This window comes from Daldinia childiae, assembly GCF_008694065.1.
Source record: "Daldinia childiae strain JS-1345 chromosome Unknown Scaffold3, whole genome shotgun sequence".
Taxonomy (NCBI): domain Eukaryota; kingdom Fungi; phylum Ascomycota; class Sordariomycetes; order Xylariales; family Hypoxylaceae; genus Daldinia; species Daldinia childiae.
The window spans coordinates 3,358,830-3,382,915 of NW_022984644.1; the positions used below are offsets into that span (position 1 = coordinate 3,358,830).

A 24,086-nucleotide genomic window follows, 5' to 3' on the forward strand; every position below is an offset into this window, starting at 1 on the left:
GCACTTCCTCAGCAGCATCTAGCCCTTAAGCAGTATCGCCGTCGTCGCTAACGGCCTTAAGGTTTGCTTCCGCCACTCCGGTGTCGCAGGGGTACGTAATTCTGCTTTCCTCTTTCGTGTTTCCCAAGTTTCCCTGTCCTTCTATACATACGTGCATTACATTACATTACATGCCATGCCATGGCATGCCATGCCCAGGGACACACACGCTACGTGCGTATATGTACGAATAATAGTTCCTAAAACATTCATGTCCATGTAAACTATGTCACGGAGGCTAGTGCTGATCCACCTCCCTATCGGGTAAGTCAGTCCATGGTGACCTATATTTTTATTTTTTTTGTCTAGTCCAGTCTAAAGTTGCCCTGGCAAAATGGATGCGAGCCTGTCGATTTGATTGTGGCCTGCAGATGCTCATGACGTAGGATTGGGTATGCGGCAGACAGACAGACATACAGACATACAGATACAGACGGACATGAGGGATAGATAAGCATAATAGTGCCGTCGAAACTAGTTGCAGATCCACCAACGGGACTGTTGCTACTATGCTACTATGCTATGTGTTATATGATATGTTATGTGTATGTGTATGTTGGTGGAGTGCGCCGTTTATTTTGACGTCCACACATAAGAGGTAGAGATAGGGCAGAGGGAGGGGGGAGATATGTGCCCTTGTACGATTACGACGACTTCCCATGGCTTTTTTTTTTTTCTGCGGCCTCTTTATGTACCTCTTCCTGTATGCAAGTTTAACAAGCATGAATGAGTAAGATTCTTAGACGCTGCGTTGCCGCCTGCGCATCTGCGGGCTTACGAAGATCAATTTACATTCCCGAGAAGGAGGAAAAATAACGCCGAACGCGAGGTTGAACTTATAACGTTATATTGATATATACCTATATATAAGATATATATATATATATATAGGTAAGTATATATACCTAAATAATGAAATTTACTGAGTTATCGTTTTATTTATTCGTAAGCGATAATTATGAAAAATTAATTATATGATTTTATAATTTCATAATTAATCCTTTTTGTTTTTGTCATTTGTCATTTGTCATGATATATAATAATCTTTCAAGTTGAAATTTTCATATAAAATGGTGGTTTTTTCATACTTTTTCATACTGTTTTAAACCGAGAGGGTGAAAACGGCAAGTATCATTTTTCATCGTACAAATGTACCTGCAGGGCGAGCCGTCCCGTGCCGCGTCGGAGTAACCATTTTAAGACCCATCTTCAGGCCTCGTTTGGCCTTACTAGTCAAGGTAGAGCTCCCCACAGGTCTTCCCATTGCCCCACTGAAGCTATGTACTAAGTGGGGTGGCGGGGGGTTAATGAAGGGTAAAGGAGGGTAAATGAGGGTCTCGTAATCGAAGTCTCTTTTCATCCTACACATCCTACACTAAAACACTAGAGGATGACAGCCAAGAGACTTGAGTTAGGCAGGCTGGAGTATTCCGGAGAAGTAGGCTGGAGTAGGCTGGGGCTATCGGGAGTCAACTTCCTAAGACTAAGCCTAAGTCTAAGCCTAAGCCTAAGCCTAAAAATTCGTGTGTTGTCATGATACGGTCAGTATTAGGGGGAGAATCGACGCGCGGTCTTACCATTTGGTTCTTGGTTCTTGGGTTTCTTGGGTTTCTTGGTGTCTTCGTAAAAGGAACGAAACAACTTATCAAGCTTCTCTTAGAGAAGGGAGAAGGGAGACTTCTCCAGACTGAGAACTCCGCGGGATTCACCCTTCAAGAGTGATCGCGCGCGCTATGCTGCCCAATCAATCAGACACGCTGCCCACGACGACGAAACGCCCCCACCTAACGCAGATAATATAGGATATTTGAGACCAGTGTGTCGAGTTGATAAGGGGGGTCGATTAGTGAATGTTGCTCTATGCCAATCAGTCAGTTCAAACCTCCTCAAGAGGAACCTTGCTTACATGGAGGTAGGATCTACAAAAAAAAAAAAAAATAATAAACAATTTCATCTGGAAAAGACTAGCGCGATTACTTTTTGAAAGAGGTTCTTACGAACTATATCAACTTATATACTGTGTTTTTTGTTGAATGAAATAAATGAAATATCTGTTAATATATGTTAAGAACGGTGCTGACATGGCGCTCCCCGTGTGTTGATCGAGTTTTACACCGGAGCGGCCGCCCTTCCCGATTGGAAAGACTTGGAGAGCCACCATTGTTCGACTTAGTCCCGCGATTCTGAGGGAGGCAATGAGGAAAGGGGCCGGTCTTCGGTCGGATACGGCCAGCGGCCCAGCGTTCCCGAAACTAATAGATTGATCGGCGAACCTTCGGTATTGATCTCCCGTGATAGTAATGAATTTGCCGTGATTTTATTTAATCTCTTTAGGCGTAATCTTTCGCAGATGTTTGCCCTTGTAATCGTAGCACCGGCAACTCATCATTACATGATTCTGTAGAGAACTAGACTTAGGCTTGGCATATCACCTGTTAATTATCAATTGTCAATTCTCGATTCTCAATAATGGTGATGATGACGATTACTTAGAAATACTATGCGATCATAGTCGGTCCGGGAAATACCGCAGCGAGTTTCGCTCTCATCGATGCGACCTAGCAATAGACGAAAAAGCAGTTATAGTACCTTAGGTACTCGGGACTATGAACCTAACAAATTAAGACGATAAATATCATATACATTCATGCAACCCCTTTGTTCGGACACCTCTGAATGGTCCGGAGAAGGCTCCTAACCGCTGATAGCAAATTTGAATATAACGCCTCGTGAATGTCATTTGGTAAAGACTATTGGTAGCTTTGTTTGGAGCATTAAGAATCATACTTTGCAGTCACAATCCTTCGAATGTAAGTTGTAGATCATTTTGTGATATTATCAACTTCCCGTGTGTACCTACATAAGGCATGGATGATGGATAATGCAAGGTATATGAAAAAACCTGTCAGCAATATCTGACCAACCAAAAACAAATAACATTTTGATTACAACATATTAGGATTCAAATATTAGTCATGGTTATGGAAAATGTCATAGCTTAAACAGAGTGAACTTGGCGAGATGGTTGCGGGAATTACAAGTTTGTTTTTATTTTGACGATAATTAAGCGTGTGAAGAGACAACTAATACCTCTTTCATAGCCATGGCGTAGTAAATATAGGCAATAGTAGAGTCACTGATTAATATGCGAAAGACTTTCTGATTCTTGTTGCCATCATGTATTGATCTGGCTAGTTATCTTAACACTCTAATCTTGTAAGTAAATCATACTCATGACACCCAGTAGAGTTCTATATACAATAGTTATTGGTAAAAACAAATAGAAACCTAATCTATCCTTTTTCTAAATTTTTTCTCTTTGTATTGTGGGAGGGAATGAGTAAAATATCAAATTTACTCAATCTGGATTCCCTGGTTTGCAACCACCAACTGAGCAAAGCCCTTGATGGTGAGTGACGGTCCCAACAGTTGCTGGAAAGCAATGTCAAGGCCAAGCTCCTTGAAGATCCAGTTCCTCAGCTCGGCACCAATCATACTGTCGATACCGAAGCTGGCGACGGATCGGCCTTCTCCTTCAAAGTCCTCCAAGTCGAGCATGAGAACACGCGAAAGCTTAGCAATGAAGTGTTCCTCGACGGCCGCGACAGCCTCTGCGGGGGTTGCTGCGTTCTTAACTCTGGCTAGGATAGAGTCTGCTCCTCCACCAACGTCACCCTTGCTTCCGGACTCCATTGCGTGTAGCAGAGTGGAGAATCGGGGGTCGACAGCCCAGAAGACATCGACATCACCCTCGGCCTCAGACTTAGCCTTGGCGAGAAGCGATGGGTCAAGTCCGACAACTACGTGGTCGAAGTCAACAGCTTCGGGGTTACCCTGCTCGACGATGGCGACCTCAAAGGAGTCAAGGAGACCATCCTCATCGACACCGTACATACCCTTGCGCTTGAGGGAGTCCTCGAGGGCAGCGTTCTCAGCAACGACACCAACACCGAGAATCATGGGTAGGACAATGGCAGCGGCACGCTTGCCTTGAGTGTGTCGGAGACGGGCAAGAGTATCCATGTAGGCGTTACCGGCAGCATAGTTGCTCTGACCAGGGGTACCTAGGGTGCCGGATACTGAACTGGTCATGATAAAGAAGTCGAGGTCGAGGTCCTTTGTCACCTCGTGCAAGTTGGAGCTTCCAAGAACCTTGGGCTTGACGGAGGTTACCCAGCTGTCGTAGGTCAAGTTGTGGAACATGCCATCCTAAGAGGTAGATATGTTAGTAATGAAGCCTTAAGAGGTAGTAATATGAAGTGACTTACTCGTAACACCATGGCAGCGTTGATGACACCGCGAATCGGGCGGTCGGCAGGAATAGAGCTGACGGCCTTCTCCACGTCTTCCTTGATACTAGCATCGCCCCTGAATACTTGTACGTTGGCGCCGGCGGCTCGGAGGCTGTCAACAAGAGTAGCAGCCTGGCGAGAGTCCGTGCCTGATCGTGACAAGAAGGCAAAGTTCTGTGCGCCTCTCTTCAACATCCACGATGTGAGACTGCGACCTAGACCACCGAGACATCCGACGAGGAGGTAGGTAGCGTCTGATCGGAGGTGAGCATGGGGACGAGATGGCACAAGTTTCAATGTGCCGCTTGAAGGCTCGTTAAGGATGACAGTCTTGGAGCTCTGCAGGTCGTCCGAGAAGGCTGAAATGCTCTCGTTAAGTTCGGTGATGTTCTTGACGGTAATGGGTAGGGCAGAGAGAGATCCCTCACGGAAGAGCTTAATAGTTTGGTCAAGTAGTCCGGCCAACAGGCTTGGCTTCTTGAATAGGTTAATAGTGTCAAATGCGAAGTAGCTTGCACCACGGGTGGCGGGGACGATGTCGAGCACGTTAGAGAAGGCAGCCTCAGCGTTAGCACGGTTCACGAATCGAGAGAATGCGGGCAAGTGCCTCCAAGCTTCTTGGGCGACTGTAGCCTCGACGGAGTCAGATGAGAATACAACGTCAGGCTTGTTCTGCTCTAGCCACGTAGTAGAGAACTCAACAACCTGGCTAGCTGGTAGACCGAGCTGCTTGGTGATGAATTCAGCTTCAGCAGGGCTGCGCGCAGCCACGAAAGGTGTGGCACCAAGAGCCTTGGCAACCTGGACGACCGGTGCAGTAATGAGTCCGGAGCCGGGAAGGACAAGGACTGACTCTCCCTTTTCTACATGTGCGAGGTTTCGGAGGCCATACAAAGCGGCTCCGAAGGAAATGGGGAGACTGGCGAAGGTAGAGAATGATTCGTCGGAGTTGAGCTTCTGGGCCAAGGTCTGGTTGACGCGCTGGAAGGTTGCGAATTCGCTAGAGGTGAAACTGACGACGCGGTCGTTGACAGCGAAATCCTTAACATCGGAGCCGACTCTGGTGACAACACCAGCAATCTCGTGGCTGATGTCGCTAGTGGTCTCAGTTCCCTGGATGACGGCAATGTCTTCCTTGTTTAGGCCGGTGGCCACAACTTGGATTTCGATCTCCTCGGGGCTTAATGCGGCCTCTTCTTCGGACTCAAAGATAACTACACCGCTGCGTACCTTTCCTACGAGTCTCTTCGCAGGGTCAAATGCAGCATCCAAAAGATCTTCCTCGTCATGTGCGTGAATCTCGTTGAGGCGCTCATCCGGAATCAAACGGTTGATGTTGACCTTTCCGTCCGAGACGTAGTATTCGGTCTCAAGGGCTTCGCCATTGATCTGCTTAGTAGCAAGGGAAGTGGTCAAGCTCACAAACTCGGTGAGAGGAACCTCACCCTCAAAGTCCAATAAGGAGGCGTTCAACTTGATCTGCTCAGAGCGAAGAGAGCGGAGAAGACCGCTGGCCATGGCATAGTGAGGGTTCTCACCCTTCAGGATACCACCGCGAGTCACCCACAAGACCTTGGTAGCTTCGGCAAGGATTGCCTGCAAGTCGAGGAACTCCTTCTCGGTGATAGTAGCTAGGAAGGGTCCTTCAAGGTCGGCAAGAATGAGGATAGTAGCTTCGGGAGAAGTTGGGGCACCAAGCTGGATCGATTCGACCACATTGCCCTTGCCCTCGAGGCCTTTGGCCAACTCTGAGAAGGCGGGCGAGATGCTGTTTCGGTAGATGAGTTGCACCTTGTTGGAGGTGGAAGGCTTCGTCTCCTCAGCGGTCGCCTCGTCGGAGCTGGCGGCGGGTACAACCACGGCACCGTTCTCAAGCGTGACCTTTACTGCAGAGAATCCGGCACTCTTCAGGGTTGCCTCGTCTAGAGGAGTTGCTGACTTAATAACAGCTTCACCTCCCTCAGCCAATAATTCGCGAATCTTGGTTAGCGCATCAGCGGATGCGACGTTAGCGACAATAAGGTTGAAAGAGCCCGCGGCGGCAGCCTCGAGCTTCTGGAACTTGACGTTCTTGGAGCTTGCTAGCTCGGGAGGCACAGTGTATTCTTCTTCGGGCACGTCGTAGGTGATAGTAATATCCAAAGCAGGGACAGTCTTCGCAAGAGACTCAGCTTCCGCAGAGTCTAGCGAAGCAACCTTTAGACCGGGCTTCTTGAACTCGGCGAGATCGACGAATTCGGCGACGCTAAGCTTCTGGGTTCCGCTTAGGAAGTCAACATCCGGCTTGGACAGGGTGCGTCCATATGGTTGAGGCTTGGCGGGCTCTTCAGCGAGCTGGGGTCGTGCGGCTTCGTAGCCGATACATTGCATGTTGTTAATTTCTACCAATACTTGACCATCGTTGGTTACCAATTGGTTGTGGGCCTTCACTGAACGAGGACCACGGGTGTCGACCCAGGTAAATGCCTTACCCTTACCATCAGCAAGCTGAGCTTCGGTTGGCTTCCAGATCGCGATCTCCTCTGCCTGAACCGGGACGACACCGAATTTGATGGCGTTAGTGCTACCGCCCCAGAAAGCAATAATGAAGAGTTGGAGGCACAAATCGATCGAAGCTGGGTGGAGAACATAGCGGGACTCGCCGACCATGCTCTCAACAGTGTTCCTGAAAGCAACCGTGGCTTGCGTGGCGTACGACTTGGCATCGAAGGTGACGCTGTCGGTCTCCTGGAAAGCTGGGCCATAGTCGAATCCAACGGCTCTGAGAGCACGGTTCCAAGACTTACCTGTTGCTGATTGGGGCAGGTTGGGAACTGGCCAAGCCTTAGCCCTAGAGTCACGGGCGTTGATGGCGATTCTTCCGCGCATGTGGTTCTTCTGGAAGCCAGCCTCAGTAACTGAGCAGACGTTGAAATCCCACCACTTCTTCTGGTTTTCACCACTGTGGGCTGACGGGCGCATGTTTAGGAAGACCTCGATACCGTTGTCGTCATCAGGGGTGACAAGTGCCTGCTGAATCAACACATCTCGAAGCACGTAGCCCTCGATTTCAGATGGGGTCTCAGATTGCTCATCGAGCTGGGTGATGGCTTCCATAGCCATTGCTAGATAGCCAGCAGCAGGGAACACGGCCTCACCACCCAAGCTGTGGTCCTGAAGCCAAGGTACATCCTTGATGCGGAGAATGTTTCTCCAGGTCGGCTCAGCCGGGGAGTTACCGATGACCAACTCTCCAAGTACATCGTGACGCATGTACTTCTGTCCTCGGTGCTCTCTGCTCTCACGCGATTGGGCAATGAACTTCTTGGACTTGTCCCACTGGTAAGGGGGCAAGTCTACGATGTAGTCTCCGCTGCGGGCGCGGATCTTTCCGCTGGGGCTCATCTCCTCGACCGAAGTGGCTCTCGCCAGGTCAATCGAGTAGTCTGCAAGGAAGAGCTCACCAGCTAGCTTCAAGACGGAGGTGGCACAGTCTTGGCCACGGATCAAGGTAGGTAGATATTGGAATTTCTCAAGCTTGAGCTCGGACTTGATCTGCTTAATAGGACCAGAGAGAGCGGAGTGAGGTCCAACCTCAATTAGAGTAATGTCGGAGAATTCTGGGGTGGTACCAATGGTCTGGACGGCTTGGTTGAATAGAACGGGGTTGAGCAAGTTGGCGCTCCAGTAAGTCTCATCTAGAACGGAGTCCTCGGGAAGGACCTTGTTCGTCACGGACGAAACCATCACTGCCTTCTCAAGCACGGGGCGGTTCTTAGCACGGATATCAATTCCAGAGCCCCGGACGAGTGCCTCATATTTGTCGGCAGCGGGCTGCATGTGGTATGAGTGGTAAGCCTTGCCACCAGTCTTGACCAGCCTGCAGAACACGCCCTTCTCGTTGAAGGTCTCCTGGAGTTTCTTCAGGGACTCAGCGTTACCACTGAGGGTGACACCGGAAGGCGAGTTGTGGCATCCAATGACAACGTCATCGTAACCAGCGAGGTAAGGGGTAACATCCTCAGCACCGAGACCAACGGCAGCCATGGCACCGTTCGTGTTGATGTTTCCAACAACCTTTCCACGGTAGTAAGCCAAGACAATAGCTTCAGTAGCAGTGAGGAAGCCTGCAGCGTAAGCTGCACCAATCTCACCAGATGAGTGACCACAGGTGACGGAGGGCTTAATTCCCCAGAGTCGTAGCAGCTGAACTAGACCAATTTGAACAGCAGTGCATAGGGGCTGAGAGAACTCAGCCTCGCCAACGCGGGAAGTAGCTTCGGGCTCTAGGAGGACGTCTTCAAGAGTCCAGTTGGGGGCATCGGCGAGGTCATCAAGAGCAGCGTCGAGTTGTTGGATGGTCTTGAGGAAGGTAGGGTAGTAAGACATGAGACCAGCACCCATTCTTGCCCATTGGGCGCCCTGTCCGGTGAAAGCGAAACCAATCTTTCGTTCCTTGCCGCTGGGGTTCTTCTTCTCGGCGAATTTCCAGTCTTCTTCGGACTGGAAAGCCTTGCTTAAGGTAGCGAGGCTTGTGACCGCGAAACCCCTGCTAGAGAAGTGAGTGCGGCGGTTGGCCAGAGTGTAGGAGAGATCGATTAGGTCGTAGTCGGCGGCCACCTTTCCGTGAGCCGCGATGTTCCTCTTCAATGCCGACTTGTCGTGGGCAGAGTAGACAAGTAAGTGAGGCCTGTTCTTGTTGAATCGGCCTCTGCCGGACTTCCTCTTGTTCTTCTGCTCCTCAGAGTTGAACTTGTAAGTTTGAGGTTGTGTGAGGAGGGTCCTAGAGCTCTCGACAATGATGTGCGCGTTTGTGCCACCATATCCGAAAGAGTTGACACTGACTCGCTGAACTGGAAGTTCCTTAGGGAATGGCATCGGGTCTGTCACGACCGCGACTTGCTTGCCCGTCCAGTCAATCTTAGGGTTGAGGTCCGTTACTCCTCGTGTGGGGGGAACGATTCCTCGTTCCACGGCTAGGATGGCCTTGATGACAGCAGATAGCCCGCTAGCTGCCTCACTGTGGCCGATGTTAGTCTTAACAGCGCCGATACGTAGAGGACCGTCGGCGGGAGTGCGGTCGTAGTTCATAGCATCAGCGAGAGCGTTGACCTCGATAGGGTCACCGACAGCGGTACCAGTACCGTGGCACTCGAAGTAACCGGTAAGACGAGGGTCAAGGTCACCACCTCGCTTGTAGGCGTGCGTGATGACTGCCCTTTGACCTCCGTAGCCGGCATATGTGATACCGACACCTTCGACTCTGCCGTTGCTGTTGGTGGCGCTGGACCTGATCACACCTCGGATCGCGTCGCCATCCTTAATAGCGTCCGAAAGTCGCTTTAGGAATACGGCACCGACGGCTTCGGCACGACCATAACCGTTTGCGTAACTGTTAAATGTGTGGCAGGTAGAAGTAGGAGACAGCACACCGAGCTTAGCAGTGTTCATGTGCTGGTCCACGGTGAGAACCAAGTTGCTACCACCGACGATAGCTGCGCCGCATTCCTTGCTGCGTAGCGCGTTGCATGCGTTGTGAACTGCATATACAGATGAAGAGCAAGCAGTGTTGACGACGATACTGGGGCCCCTGAGGTTGAAGACGTGGCTGATTCTGTTACTGAGAATACCAGGGTCTACACCTGTTGCCGAAAGACTGTGACGGAAAGAGTGCTCCTTAAATTGCATTTGCTGATAATCTGCCGTGAATGTAGCCATGAAACAGGCAGTGTTGGTACCAGCCAACTTATCCAGGGGAATACCAGAAGACTCGATCGTCTCGTAGACGACCTCCAGACACTTTCGCTGCTGAGGGTCCATCCACATAGCTTCCACCGGGGTGATTCCGAAGAAGCTAGGGTCGAACTCCAGAAGAGATTCGTTAAGGAAATAACCTCCGAGAGCGCTGAAGCTTCCGGGACGGTCATTGTTCTGGTGGTGGTGAGCGCCGATGTTGAATCTCGTAGGTGGGACGGAAGGAGTTTGTCCAGTTTGCTTGTTCATCATCATCTTCCAAAACTCCGCTGGTGATCCGACGTCTCCAGGCAGACGGCAACCTACAACATATGTTAGTGATTTTTTTCCTTTTTGTTTTACTTGTCAAATTAGAAAGGAGACATACCCATTCCAATTACAGCAATGGGCTCCAACTGCTGGCTTAGAGGCGCCTCAGATGATCCTTCAAAGAATCCAGCACCTGCGTATGCCTCGTCGTCGACTATGCCTTGCGCATTGGAGGCTTGGGCGTTGTAGCCGAGCTCAAATTCGAGCTCGACATCCGACGCGCTCGACGAGGAACTTTCTTTGAAGTGAGGCATCTTGATGGTTTGACTGTGGATTTCGTCTTGGGATCAAGGAGTAGTGAATCAAAAGACTTGCTTGCTTAATTCACTGTGAGCACAATGAGACAAGAAACGAGAACAGGACCAGAGGGTTTCCGAGCTTCATATTTAAATATAATCCAAGGCCAGTAAAGAGTCTATCAAGAGTCTATCAACGGCCTCTATCAGCGGTTTGTCCTACGGCCGTGTCCGGTTGGTCCGCCGCGATGCCGAGCAGGGTTCGATACATCCGTTCTCGACCAACGCAAGTAGAAAGTGAGGGTCCACCGCGCATCTTACTGCAGATAGATGATGAAACAATAAACTGCAACATCACCAAAATACCACACAACCCGTATGCAAGGCGTTGGTCCGTTGGCACCGCACGGCCGACGGGGGCGGACGACCAGAACGACCAGATTTACTTATGATAGACCTACAATACAGGATAGTATGTACCTAACAGGATCTCAAACACGGACCATGTTAATCCACTCATCGCGGCAATCATTTGAAGCTAATGCAATAACATGGGGCCTAGTAAATCTATTAACTATTTGCAGTTATACTCTATGAGAGTTGATTCTCGCAAGTTGGTTAATAAGTTGGTTAACTATAGGATTGGTATGATATTATTTCGCCACCCCATTTGTGGCTTATGCGCCTACCAAGACAGATGGGCCTTGGTAGTATATTGTGATAGCCCCCAATTACGAAGTCTTTCCTTTTTCATCATCTTACAACTTACGGGTAACAACAGATATTAAGAAAGGCTTGAACTAGATTCGACTACAACGCCATTCATTTTTTTAATGTATCTTATTCGGGGTGTCTCCTTTTAGATGTGTCTCCTCTTAGATGTGTCTCCTTCTGGATATCCCTTCGTCAAGTACGAACTTCTCTCTGCGTTGCCGCTGGATCTCCGAATAGTATATTGTATATTTGGTCTAGACTTCTAGCTTACGTCTGTGTAGGGATGGCACCCAGCCTCTGAAGAAGTTACGATAGGGTTTCGATGAAATCTCCGATCCCGCAGGTAGAGAGATCGTCGCTAGCGACAGACAAGTACTACCCTTGTATGTACGCGTTAGACCCTTGGCCACCCCTACCAGGGACGCAGAAGAACCGATTGGTCCTGATTTAAAAGAAGATGCTACCCAGGGTTTTGTACGGCTAGCCTCAATGATGCAGGGTTCTCGGGTAGCATATGCATGACAGGATGGCGTGACTTTTCGGGAGAAAGGATAGAGATTCTCGAACTCACGCACGTGATATGTAATATGTAATATGTGATAGATGTATAGATGTATAGATGTATGAGATTAGGTAGGCTGATCTAAGTATGAATGAGCCTTGCGCTGTCTTGTATGACTTTGGTATACTCTTGTTATACTATATGAAATATATCAGAAATAATAAAAGAGGAAACTTTCTTGTGGAGATATTTTAAATTTAGCAAATTATAGCCATGTAAATACCAAAGATACTATTTTAAAGGGAATCTCAAAGTTAGTTTCATCTTCCTTCTCAAGCCTTTCTGGGTAGGTAAGTATAGGTAGGCATAGGTAGGGAACCAAACCAAATCCTCTACACGGCTGGACTGGGTACTTGATTCCTAAGTCGCACTGTTACAACTTTACAACTTATCAGAGCATTACATTAGATAAGTGATTCGGTAGTTTATATTTCAGACGTAAAACATGCGTCAAAGTCATCGTATTGCAATAGTTAAATTAAATATCGCCATAATTATCTTGGGAAGGTTGGTCGTTTCTGATGTTTCTTGTAGATAAGCCTGACCAATCATGAGTCTCCATCGGTCGTCGTGGCCGCACCATATGCGCACAGTATAACCAATGATACCATTTGCCCGGTCGAGACGGCCGCTCCCCATACAAACCAAGCAAATAACCAAATACACAAAAGCAAGAAATAAACCCAATTCTTATTCTACAACGATATCAATCAAATAAAACGAAGCAAAATCTAAAATCTTTTGCCACATGTATAAAATAAATGCCTACCTTAGTTTAAGATTCATAAAGACTCTTCTCACTACTTATCTCCCTTCTTTCTTATTTACTCTTATGATCCGAGGTTATACAAGTATATATTCATAAAGTATTTACTAAGGTACCATTTGGTTTTGTTTACAACTCGAGTTTCTACCTTATACGTTGGGTACCCCCGATGACAATTTTATACTTACTTTTTACAGGTAGCTATTTTTATACCACGACGATGTAGTAAGTAACAACGAAGTCTTTTACTAGCTAAGAGATTCAACTGAGGTGGAGTTAATGAGGCATGCACAATAGATTCCAATAATTCAATTTTAAAGGCCTACAGGCTCCCGTGAAAATCAATCATATAAAATATTAGGTTATCAGGTACCTATCTATCTACCCCCTAGGTAATCTTCAACCAAGGGAGAGAACTCGTCCTCCTATAATAAGCTATGAAAAAATAAACATCCGGCATATAACTATCCACAATTAATTGAATTCAAGCCAGCATTGCTGTGTCTCGTTGGATTACCGATATTCAGGATTATTTGTGCCAGAATTTACCTCTTTTCAAATCTTCGTCGTAACTACCTACCTCTGGATATGTAACGGTGCAATCATACCTGGGTATCTACGCAGTATTGACGATCAGATATGCATCCATACCCGGCCACTTACATATAGGGGTCTTGCTATATCCATAATAAGTCTTACTCTGGAACCACTGAGACCCCAGAGCAAAGAGCTTACGGTGCATGAACGTTCCAGTCACAGATAAGCCCGTAGTTCTTCGCCTAATAGCAAGGTTGCTTTCTCAAATCTCTCCTATCATGACGCCTTCGATATACTATCAAATGAGATAGTAGTATTTTATATTGTATGTGTCGTTTTATAACGACTGCATCGAGACCCCTGTCTCCATTCACGCTTCCTGTACTCGATGGCAACTTGCCCACACAACACGACACGCGCTTAGCAAAATCGTACTGATCGTCAACAAGGTTCCCATTATTTCCCTGCCTCTTGAATTGCCGCCGCCCCATATAATACCGAGCGAAGATAGCTGGAGAGATAGGCATACCCTTGTAAGAACTGGCCTGGTCGAGCATCAACAACCTAGGCCGGATGGAGTATTCAAACTTCACCAGGCTCATGTTAGAACTACCACAGAACTTCAACCCCTCAAAAGCTAGCATGTGTCAAGCGAGTTCGCATCCAGAAACGACCGACAAATTCATCCAGCGTTACACTTTAAATTGCGCTATCAGGTCACTGACGAGAAAATCATGTTGTGCAATAGGAAAAGCCTACGTATCGCCGATGGGAGCAACTCTAGCTGCTGCGGACTTTAAACTATTATCGCCGCTGTCTTAAATTTCATCTATTTATCCGCGACTTCGGACGCAGAAATCGATAACTGCCATGTATGGAAATCATCCATTCTTCTATTGCAGTTTTGCATATTTGGTTCGGTACATGAGAGCAAGCATGGCTCGATGCAACTTATCAAGAAGCAGTAAGACGAGGCAGTTTTAGTTTTAACGTTAAATGCTACACATGTGGTTAAGTATTCTTATGTGCTTGAAGAGACTATAATTGGCTGGATAGGGTGTGCATATTTGATTGGTTAAGATTCTTGCTTGCCCCTTTTAATCATTTTTATCGCCGACCACAGTTGTTGACGAAGCTCCAACATTTCCTATGCGTCAGCCATTATAACCCAGAACTCCTTCTATTCTCATTAGATTTTCCAATGCCCCTGGAAAAAAAAGTTTGTAACGCCCTTTATTTGAATATCATTTTTGCGAACCTCTTCTAACTTCCCTGTCTTGGCCATTATAGAATCCAATTCACCCATTCTGATAGTCCTGCATAATGGTGTTGAAGACATATATTTCAATTCAACTTCTTTATAGCGGTGCAACTTGTATCTCAGGTGACCCAGCTTCTACTCTTCATTCTAGCCCCTGACCCTACGGTTTGTTTAGATTATAGGAGAAATTAATTATGATGGCGGCCGCAGCGAAGTGAAACATATGCGTGTTTACGATTTTCAAAGAAAACTTACGTGCTCGTAATCTTTAAGATTAATATTCCAGCGCTGATTCATTGGTAGAGCGAGCAAAGACTAGCATTCGCAAATACAAACTTATACATAGTTCCATTTCTAAGAGACAGCTTTAATTGGAACTCCGCTCTGAGAACTAGTTATCGATTAATTCTAAGTATAGCTGAAAAGTATTGTCAAGCCAATAATAAAATTTGTCCGGAATCAGCTTTAGCAATTCAAATACTTGAGTAACCTAGTAGTTATTATGTAAAATTCCCCTGCCCTCTTACGCACTAGATTCTTCAAACTTCATATCGGAACTCCCTATTCTGCAAATCTGTTAGGTCTAAAAACTCGTGGTTCTCCTCGGGCCTATAAGTTCCATCAAGTGCCGCTTTTTCCTGTTCTCGCTGCCTATTTCGTCTATCCAATACCCACCGCATCACTACTAGATCAATAGTAATAAGGACGTAGATAATACAAATTGAAATCTTAGCTGGGAGGTAGCGTGGCGCGTCCCGAGCTTGGAAGGTTTGTGGTGAGATGATATTGCCAACGGTGTAAGCGATCGTTCCTATGCAAGCGACCGTAATTTTCTTCGTTGATCCTGCTACGTTCGAGCTCTGAAGCCCAAGAATCGTAGTCCAACCAATTGGAATACCACCGCTCGTATAGTAGCCGATCAAAGCAGGCACCCGTTCAGTCGTGGCCATCAGAATGGCACCAACTATCGCAGGGATGTGGCCAGCAATACAAAAGTACAGCCTCTGCCTCATCTTCATCGCGCCATATGTAAGGCCTATTAACGCTACCACCTCCCAAGCGCCCAATGGAGTTACTAATAGCAAAGATTCTTCGCTGGAGTAGCCCATACCCTTTACCAAAATATTCCCGAAGGAGGTTGCGATTGAATTGGGAATATTGGCCGCAAAAATCCAAAATGCATACAGCCAAGTCATCGTGTCAGTTAACGCTTCTTTTACCTGGTCCCATTTGAAAGTTTGCGACCCGATACCCTGTTCATTATGCCTAATGCGTTCGAGGTGCAGTCCCTTTTGCTCCTTGTCGAGGAATCCCGCAACGGCGGGGGAATCTGGCATAACGAACCAAAACGCAATTCCCATGGCTGCGGTGAATAGACCCAGAAACAGAAAGATGATTTGCCAGCCCTTTAAGGCTGCGTTTGGGTCTTTTCCTACATGTGTGGCCACGCCATACGCGAAAAATCCCCCAAACATCTGCGCTGCTCCGCACATGGAGAACCATATACCCACACGAAAGGCCTGTTCCTCCTTCGTGTACCATTGAGAGGTGAATAACACCCACGCTGGCACTACAGCTGCCTCTAGAACTCCGAGAAAAAAACGGCACACCAATAACCCGGCATAGTTCTTGCAAGCTGCAAGGCAAGCGAGAGTGGCACCCCAAAGAGTAACATTAATTGAAGTGTACTTAGCAAGAGGGAATAATTGTATTAAACGAATCGTCGGGAACTCAAAGGCGAGCTGGCCGAAGAAGAAGATGGATGCTACCCAGTTAAACTCATTCCCTTTGAGTCCAATAGATTCTGTTATACCGGTAACGCTGGCATAGGAAATGGCAGTCTTATCGATATACTGAAGGAAGTCTGCTATACGTCAGTAGAGAAAAGAGTACAAACGATAGTGATCGCAGTCACATACAGACTATACAAATTAGTGGCATGACATGCCAGTCGATACGCCTAACGAGTCTCCGGTGGACTTCGGGATCAATAGCCTGATGCAGGCCGCCGGTTTCCTTCAGAAGTTCCAGAGCTGCATCAGCGCCAGACTTGGAAGTTTTATGCACGTCGACCGAAGCAGACTTTGCCGCATGCTGCTCTGGACTCCATTTGGCTTGAGCCGGCGCCGGGACATCTTTATCTTTTTCGTGTGAATCAACCATCTCAGCCGTAAGCACAATCAGATCTTGGCGGTAAGTTTGGGATTGTGAGAGATTAAAAACTTAATACACCCAAAGAAATGAAAATTTTGAAAACACGACTGGGCTAAATCAAAGACGCGCGACGGCTTCATGGCAAGGTGAAAGGGTTCAGCTCGGTAAACGTTACCATGATAAGAGAGATTGCCCAATGAAATGGCATGATTCTCTAAGCACGTCATCTGAGGGCTGATGATGCCACGAGGCTGCCAAGGATCCTAAGTAGCCAATTTGTTAATCGCGATGAGCTAGTTATTTAACGACAGAGTCCAGAATATCATCATAGTATTAGTAGTTGGGGTTTACAAAAACGGCTTCATGTACATGTCTACAACGACTTTATAGACTTGTCGGTATATTACTAGCATTAGACTTCTAGGAACTTCTTGTTTACCCATCAGTCTAGCATGTCTCTTCGGCATGATGGGCATGCTTATCCCATACGACTTTCTCAAGACTTCCGCAGAGATCAGCTGCGTCTCAGCTAACCTAGCCTCTTAAATTCTGCACACTGTTAATGCCACTAAGTTCTAGCCCGGAGAACTCTAAGAGATATAATATTTACAAAATTGTAGTATCGTTATAAGGTACTTAGCTTAACAACTTGAACGAATTATCAATATGTTTTGATCTAAAATCAGTATTGTATCGAGAACTAACAACATAAGACTAACCACTAACAAGCAACAGGGAGACTTCCACATAAGCTGTACCACTACCTTGGTCTTTAACCTAACATCACTCTTTAGGAAACCTCCCTGAAATAATCGTAACTTCTATACGTTATTCATGCCCAACCAAGTCTTAATATGTGCTATGCGCCGCCCAACGAAGATACATCACTGATCGATTTCTGACGAGCGTGGATGTCGCTGGAAGACACTATGAAGTACTTGGCCAAAGAGAGGGTATCATTAATCGTCTTAATCATGTAATTAGGTTCCTATTTCGATTCTTGATGAATAATACTTAGGTTTAACCGTATATAAATGTGCCTAGACCTCTTCGTTAGGAACTGACAATGTGTATAACCCAAAAGAATAGATTTTGGCTTTCAATAACGCCTCCTATCAACCCCCGAAGATAAGTTGGAAGCATCAAAGAACTTCAAGATGGTTGTTAATAAAATCCTCATATTCAAGAAAATCCCGGATGAGCTACCGGTATCTGGGGTTCACTTCGCAGTTGAGAACCGGCCATTCGATCTCGATACCGTGCCAGGAGGCGGTACTATAGTTGAAGTATTGTCTGTGTCACTGGATCCGTACTTGAGAACCCGTATGCGCGACACCAACGTCCCTATGTTCAGTGACCACTATATCATAGGTGAAGCCATGCCGAATATTGCTATTAGCAATATCATAAGGCCGGGTAACGGCTGATTCTTTCCTAGCGATGCCATCTACATGGAGCTGCCCTTTACACAATATGCTTCTCTCACCACTAAGGAACTCTTAGGAGCTATCAAGATTGATAATCCTTATGATTTAGACGGTATGATATATGAAAGCTTACCTCCTTTACTCAAACTTATTTGAGGAACCAACTCTCTCTTAATCGAGCCTTTCTCGGGGCTTTTAAGAGAAGAGTTACTAACGTCCATCATTTGTAGTAAACTACTTCACCGGTCCGCTTGGCGGGGCTGGGCTGACAACCTTTTTATAACTGTACAAAATCGGCCAGCCCAAGAAGGGCGAGATCATCTTCGTTAGTTCCGCCGCCAGTGCCGTCGGCTCCGTGGTCGGGCAGTTGGCTAAGCACACCCGTATGAGAGGTCATGTGGTAGTGTGCGGCGGGATTGAGAGGTACAACACCCCGTTCGAGGAACGCTATGGTGTGAAGAACCTGATTGAGATATTCTCCAAGCGGTTGACCTTGACTGGGTTCGTTGTAACCTTACCGATGAAGATTCCGGCCCGGCGTACTTCCAGCAACATCAGGAGACCCTGCAGAAGCGGATTGCGGAGGGTAGCTTCAAAGTCAAGCTACACATCACCCACGGTATCGACAACGCACCTGAAGGCTTCGGAGAGATGTATCAGGGCAAGAACTTCGGCAAAGCCCCAGTCAAGATCAAGGAGTTGACTCTACCTTAACTCTTGGTTTGTGGTTCGTACCTAGGTAAGAACGTGGATATGTGCTTTGATTAAGGGGGATGGATGGCTTTGCAGCACACTGCCGGGTCGATAGTAGTGATTCCCGTCAACACTCTTAACTTAATGCCTCGGTCTAATACAATCATTACAGTGTCAACTAAGAATTATGTCGTAAACTCCGCTATTTACTTTTCACACTGGCTTCATAGCACAGCCCATAACCCGTGAAAGTAGCTGGATGTTCTAACGACGCCATACCTACTATTTCCCTTACTTCGCCCCCAACGCGCATTAAAGAGGAAGGCCCAAGGGTACCTAAATCACATGGTAGATATATTACAATAACAACAACTACTAGGTAGCATATGGACTTCCATGTATCGTAGAATAGGTATAAAACACATGTCAAGCAGCCACCCGAGCTTAGAATCCCAGACACGTCATCGGCTATGAGCCCCGAATTCTGGCTCCAGGCCAGGGGCTTAGGTTTTACCTGTTCCCCTGTTTGTATCACTCCGCGCTTGCTTGATACAGTATAGGGCCCGTCGGCCAAAGCCACACACCCTACGCGTTGCTGTCCCGCCTGTGCAGCGCGGAGCGAATTACGGCTTCTGCATAAACCCGTGCCGTGTGAGCAGATGGCGTAGGAAACCGTTGACTTATAGTATTACTTGTGATATAGCGGGAAATAAAATAACGAGTGACAATTATGTACCTAGTAGCTACTTAGTTTTCTATCAAGACAACTTAGCCAAGATATGCACAAATAGAGGTACATAAACTAAACAAGCCTAAGACTGGATAGGTACTTAGGTATACAAGGCTGGTATAGGTTTCTCAGATGATTCTGGGTTTCTCCATCTCGATTACTTCGGTACAACGCATATTGCAACTTTGGTACCTACTGAACTTCAACCACACATACAACAACACTCAACTTTACTAAGGTATTTAGTCATGAAAATCATTTCCCATCCTTATCGAACTTAGATGTAACTCCACTGCTATTGTCCATCTCAAGGTATACCCCCCCTAAGAAAGGAAATATGACACAAAGACTAAGGTGCTGCCAATAGAGGCTAAACTGATCGACTCATTTTGCCTCGAGAGGATATAGCCGTAACCTCAAACTCAAGATGAAAACTATCACTTGCAGCTTTACGCCACCCATTAAATCTGTTCCCCTTGTACCATAACGCCAAACATCAAAATCCGGTTCTAAAACATAACTGGCTTAGGTGGTGGTATAGTCGAATCGTATCAGTACAACGATGGAGGTGACTCAGTTTTCTAGATCTGTAGAGTAAAAAGCGTCTGTGGATTAAGGTCATTCGGGCTCTCCAGAGTAGATTCGTCGACCTGAAGTATGGACAGCCGAAAAGAATTAAATAATACAAAGAGAATTAAAGTAACGTCGAGACCGTTGCAATGATGAATTATATTATGTAAAGATTGTTATGGTCCGAACTGCAAATTATCCTCACACACTTCCGGGGATGGTAGGGTAAACTGCATTCATGTTAACGTCTGCAATACATAGAAATAGGGGGAAAATAGGAATAAAAACTTACACCATGCGCATGTAGCAATAATCGCATACAGGCATATCAAAATGAGACCCTCAAGCCAATGACTCTTTCCATCACCGATTAAATAGTTGACTAAGAGGACGGAAACGAAAAGAACAATGACCTGGAATGTATCGAAAGCGAGGGTCATCTCCTGGTTACCCATACCCCAACCGATGATAATAAGGAGTGGGATGAGAAGAAGAGCGACCTGCATAGACGATCCAATAGCGACACCAATAGCGAGATCCATCTTGTCCTTAATGGCGACAGTAACGGCAGTTGCGTGCTCGCAGGCATTGCCGACGATCGGGAGGAGAATAAGACCAACGAATTCCTCACTGACGGCACCCGTAGAAGTAATGGCCTCGATACCACCAACCATACCCTCCGCGCAGAGCGCAATGATAACCGTAGCACCGATGAGGGTAGCAAAAGCGACAGCAAAACTAAGCTGAGGTCCTTCTTCCTCATCGTCGTCCACGTGTCCAAGAGGGTTCATCATTATCTCGCTAAGCTTGCCCTCCTCGTCGTGAACACCGGCGTGGGTAGCTCCAGCACCTGCTCTCGCAATACCAGAAGCAACGGCACCATCTGGGAGAGCCTTCTTAAAGATCGGCTTGCTTGCAACTTTCTGGCTTTCCTCGTTAAACAAGGTTACGTGAGTCTTCATCTGGAAGAAAAGATACGAGGCGTATACGATTAGTAGGATTAGGGCGACACCGTGAGATAAGCTCGGGACAGCGTTGGGGCTTAGCTGGATAGAACCCTCGTTCAAATCGTCGGTATGTGCGAAAACGGTGGGTACGATGAGACTTCCTACGGCCAGAGCCAGTAGACTGGCAGCAGTCTGGGCCACAGTGGTATTGAAGTATTGCTCTCGACGATTAATGCCACCGCAGAAGAAGCAGAAGCCTAGGACGAGAAGTAGATTGGATAAAATACTTCCGACTAGAGACGTCTGTACAACCTTGATCTGATTCTTTGTGAGGGCGATGATGGCCACGATCAGCTCAACAGCGTTACTTATTCAAATTAGCATATTTCAAAAACATTTTCTATCAGACATGTAAACTCACCCAAAAGACGCATTTATTAGTCCTCCAAGAACTTCTCCAGTTCGCATCGCAATCTCTTCAGTAGCATTGCTTAGCATCGCGGCGAGAGGTACGATAGCGACGAAGTTGACACCGAATACAACTCTACCGTCAAAGTTGAGAAAGTGTAGAGCAATACCCGCAGGCGCGGCGAGTACGAGGATGTTGATCGGGGAACCAAAAAATACGCGCTGGATTTGATTCCGGACGGTAAACGGCTCTGCAGGTTCGACATGCTTGAAGAAACCGCCGGTGTTTGTCTTCTTGGGCTTCTCGTCCTCTTCAAAAATTTCGGGCTTGGTTGGGGTATTTTCCTGGGCACCACGATGTCGCACACTATTGCTATCAACGTCGTTTCCAACAGTGGTCGCCTGTGATACAAATGTGTCGCCCTGATCCGCATGGTCGACCACGTGGCTACCTTCTAGCTCCTTACTATTCCGTGCCGACTGGTTGACGGGCGTCAGAAGACGACCTGGTGCGCTTGTAGATGGACCCAGGTGCGCTGTATCGCTGTCGCCGGTTGATATTCCTCGCTCAGCTGCATCTATCGTACTTGATCGCTTCGGCGCTCCATAGGCAATGTGTCTAAACGGGTTAAAGCGAGCACTGCCGCCGGAATCGCGCCGACTCATACGGTGGGCCTTGGCCTTGATTTTTCTCATATTCACTGTATTCCAATCCATGAAGTAAGTATTCATCCAATAATACGGGGTCAGTTTTAATATTAGTTGGCTTTGCTGGCTTGGCTGGCTGGCTTTGCGGTACTGCGCAAGCAAAGGTTAAAGAAAAAGCAAAAATGGGATAAAAATGAAGCTTATGTAGCTATTGAAGACAAAACCAATGCCTTTATGCTAACAGCTTATTCTTGGTGTTGTTTTTGGCGAGAAACGTGGCAGAGCAAGCTAAGAATGGATTCGAGATAATAATGTAAGCCGTACAAATAGGCAGGTCGAATTTATAATAGATAGAATGTGAAGCATGCTTGACGCTAAAATTGTAGCATAGAAATCCTGACGGAAGAGTGATAAGTTCGTCACTGGATGAATATTTGGTGACGATGATGGAATAGGAGTAAACCATAATATCCGTGATTATCGAGTCACCACCTTCATCTATCAATAATAATAAACGAGGTTTAGACAATCAATTGCTTTGTGACTCCGCAAGTAATTTGTGTCTTTATCTTTTTGATCCTATCGCCCTGCTCTGCCGCGTTCTTTGTCCACGCCTAAATTGGAAGGCGTACGGGTCTGGGGGGTTTTTTTTTTGGGTTTCAATTCCCAACGCAACAAAGATTAACTTACATTCGTCGCCCATCTTGAAGAGGCTCTCTTGATGTCGGCTTCAGCCTTCTTGAAATATGGGTACTCGCGGTAGGCAGGCTCTACGGCTGCCTTGTAAAGACGATTGGGGGCCGTTTATGGGGTTTGGTAGACGTATCTCGGCAATCGGCTCGCCTTTTTATCAATTTGGAAAGGTACGCCTTCGACCGTGTAATTCTGTGGCCTTTGCTATTGGATGTGTCCCTTTAGTACCTAGGCAAGCTCTATAATCGAGTCTTTTTGATAGATCTAGAGTAATCCGGGGAAATCGTATCAAGAGGAATTTCTTGGTGGCGTCTAATATTTATTGTTATTTTTGTTAGACCGCAAGATGGCGCCGAGGATACCAGAATACAGAATAGAAATAAAAGAGTTAAATATGGTTATAACTTAATGGAGAACGAGTGTTAAGAAGACCAAAATATCGCGTCTGTCGTCGCTGAGGGAACCGTTGATGGCAAGGCAGACTTAATAATGGCTTAAACAACTGGAAAAACCAAAAGAGGCTTTGGAATATTGAATCGAGGGCACGATCAAATCTTGTAAATGAAATAAATCCCTTTATTCAAGTTGGTATTAATGTTAGGGGGTACAAGATGTAGGTACAGACAGGGTTGAAATTAATATCCCGGTATATTATGTATCTAAGATACCTACAAGGTACACGTATGTAGATATTGGTGCATTAGGTTCTTTCTCCACAGCAAGGCGGTACATACACTATGTACATACACTATGTATTCGTGTACGTGTACGGATCCATACATGTACCTAACTTAAATGTTCTAATCAGTTTACGCACCGTACATACCTATCTAACGTACCTTCTATGTATCTAAGTATATATATATATTTAAGGTATGCATATATCGTGCATGTAGGCTGTACAACCTAAGGCGAATTGAAGGACGATATAAATTCCGGGAGGCCTCAGTTGCATCGTAGAAGCGCTGGGTGTTACGTAGGTGTGTACAAATTACATATAGGATTCTATTTTATATTCGCTCTTTAATTCAATTGGATTTTATGCTATGTAACTATACTAACTAAGTCTTGCTAGTTTACATATTTGATATTATGTAGGTATGAGGTACCTAATCCATATTTATCAAGGTGCAGTCTCAGTTTCAAAATCAAGCTCATGAAGGAATGGCCCTTAGGAATCAAGCTTTAAGGTCTAGCGGTTCCACAAACCATGGCGCCAATGTGTTATGTTTGGTACATGTACCTAGCAAGGGTATTCATGTACTCTGTGTATTTTTGTTGAAGCTGTATTTAGATGTTTTACATTCCTGTTTTTGTCAATTCTTAAATTTCCGCTGCAGATACCTTAAGTTAGGTAGGTACACAAA

General features: G+C 46.4%; 4 protein-coding genes across 4 annotated transcripts; 1 reads left to right on the forward strand and 3 right to left on the reverse strand.

Annotated features, from left to right (window-relative positions):
• Positions 1–3,393: 3,393 nt before the first annotated feature.
• GL218_03632 (Polyketide synthase-nonribosomal peptide synthetase) lies at positions 3,394–10,627 on the reverse strand (the record flags this gene model as incomplete). Its single annotated transcript, XM_033580203.1, has 4 exons — positions 3,394–4,248; positions 4,308–6,760; positions 6,809–10,366; positions 10,432–10,627. The coding sequence occupies 4 exons, from the start codon at positions 10,625–10,627 to the stop codon at positions 3,394–3,396; spliced, it is 7,062 nt and encodes a 2,353-aa protein (XP_033436738.1).
• A 4,361-nt stretch (positions 10,628–14,988) lies between these two features.
• On the reverse strand, positions 14,989–16,612 carry GL218_03633 (uncharacterized protein; the record flags this gene model as incomplete). Its single annotated transcript, XM_033580204.1, has 2 exons — positions 14,989–16,313; positions 16,369–16,612. 2 exons carry the CDS (start codon positions 16,610–16,612, stop codon positions 14,989–14,991), a joined length of 1,569 nt encoding a protein of 522 aa, XP_033436739.1.
• Positions 16,613–17,760: 1,148 nt separating this feature from the next.
• On the forward strand, positions 17,761–18,744 carry GL218_03634 (putative nadp-dependent leukotriene b4 12-hydroxydehydrogenase protein; the record flags this gene model as incomplete). Its single annotated transcript, XM_033580205.1, has 2 exons — positions 17,761–17,974; positions 18,515–18,744. The coding sequence occupies 2 exons, from the start codon at positions 17,761–17,763 to the stop codon at positions 18,742–18,744; spliced, it is 444 nt and encodes a 147-aa protein (XP_033436736.1).
• Positions 18,745–20,224: 1,480 nt separating this feature from the next.
• On the reverse strand, positions 20,225–22,074 carry GL218_03635 (Vacuolar calcium ion transporter; the record flags this gene model as incomplete). Its single annotated transcript, XM_033580206.1, has 3 exons — positions 20,225–20,253; positions 20,316–21,337; positions 21,392–22,074. The coding sequence occupies 3 exons, from the start codon at positions 22,072–22,074 to the stop codon at positions 20,225–20,227; spliced, it is 1,734 nt and encodes a 577-aa protein (XP_033436737.1).
• Between the last annotated feature and the right edge of the window lie 2,012 nt (positions 22,075–24,086).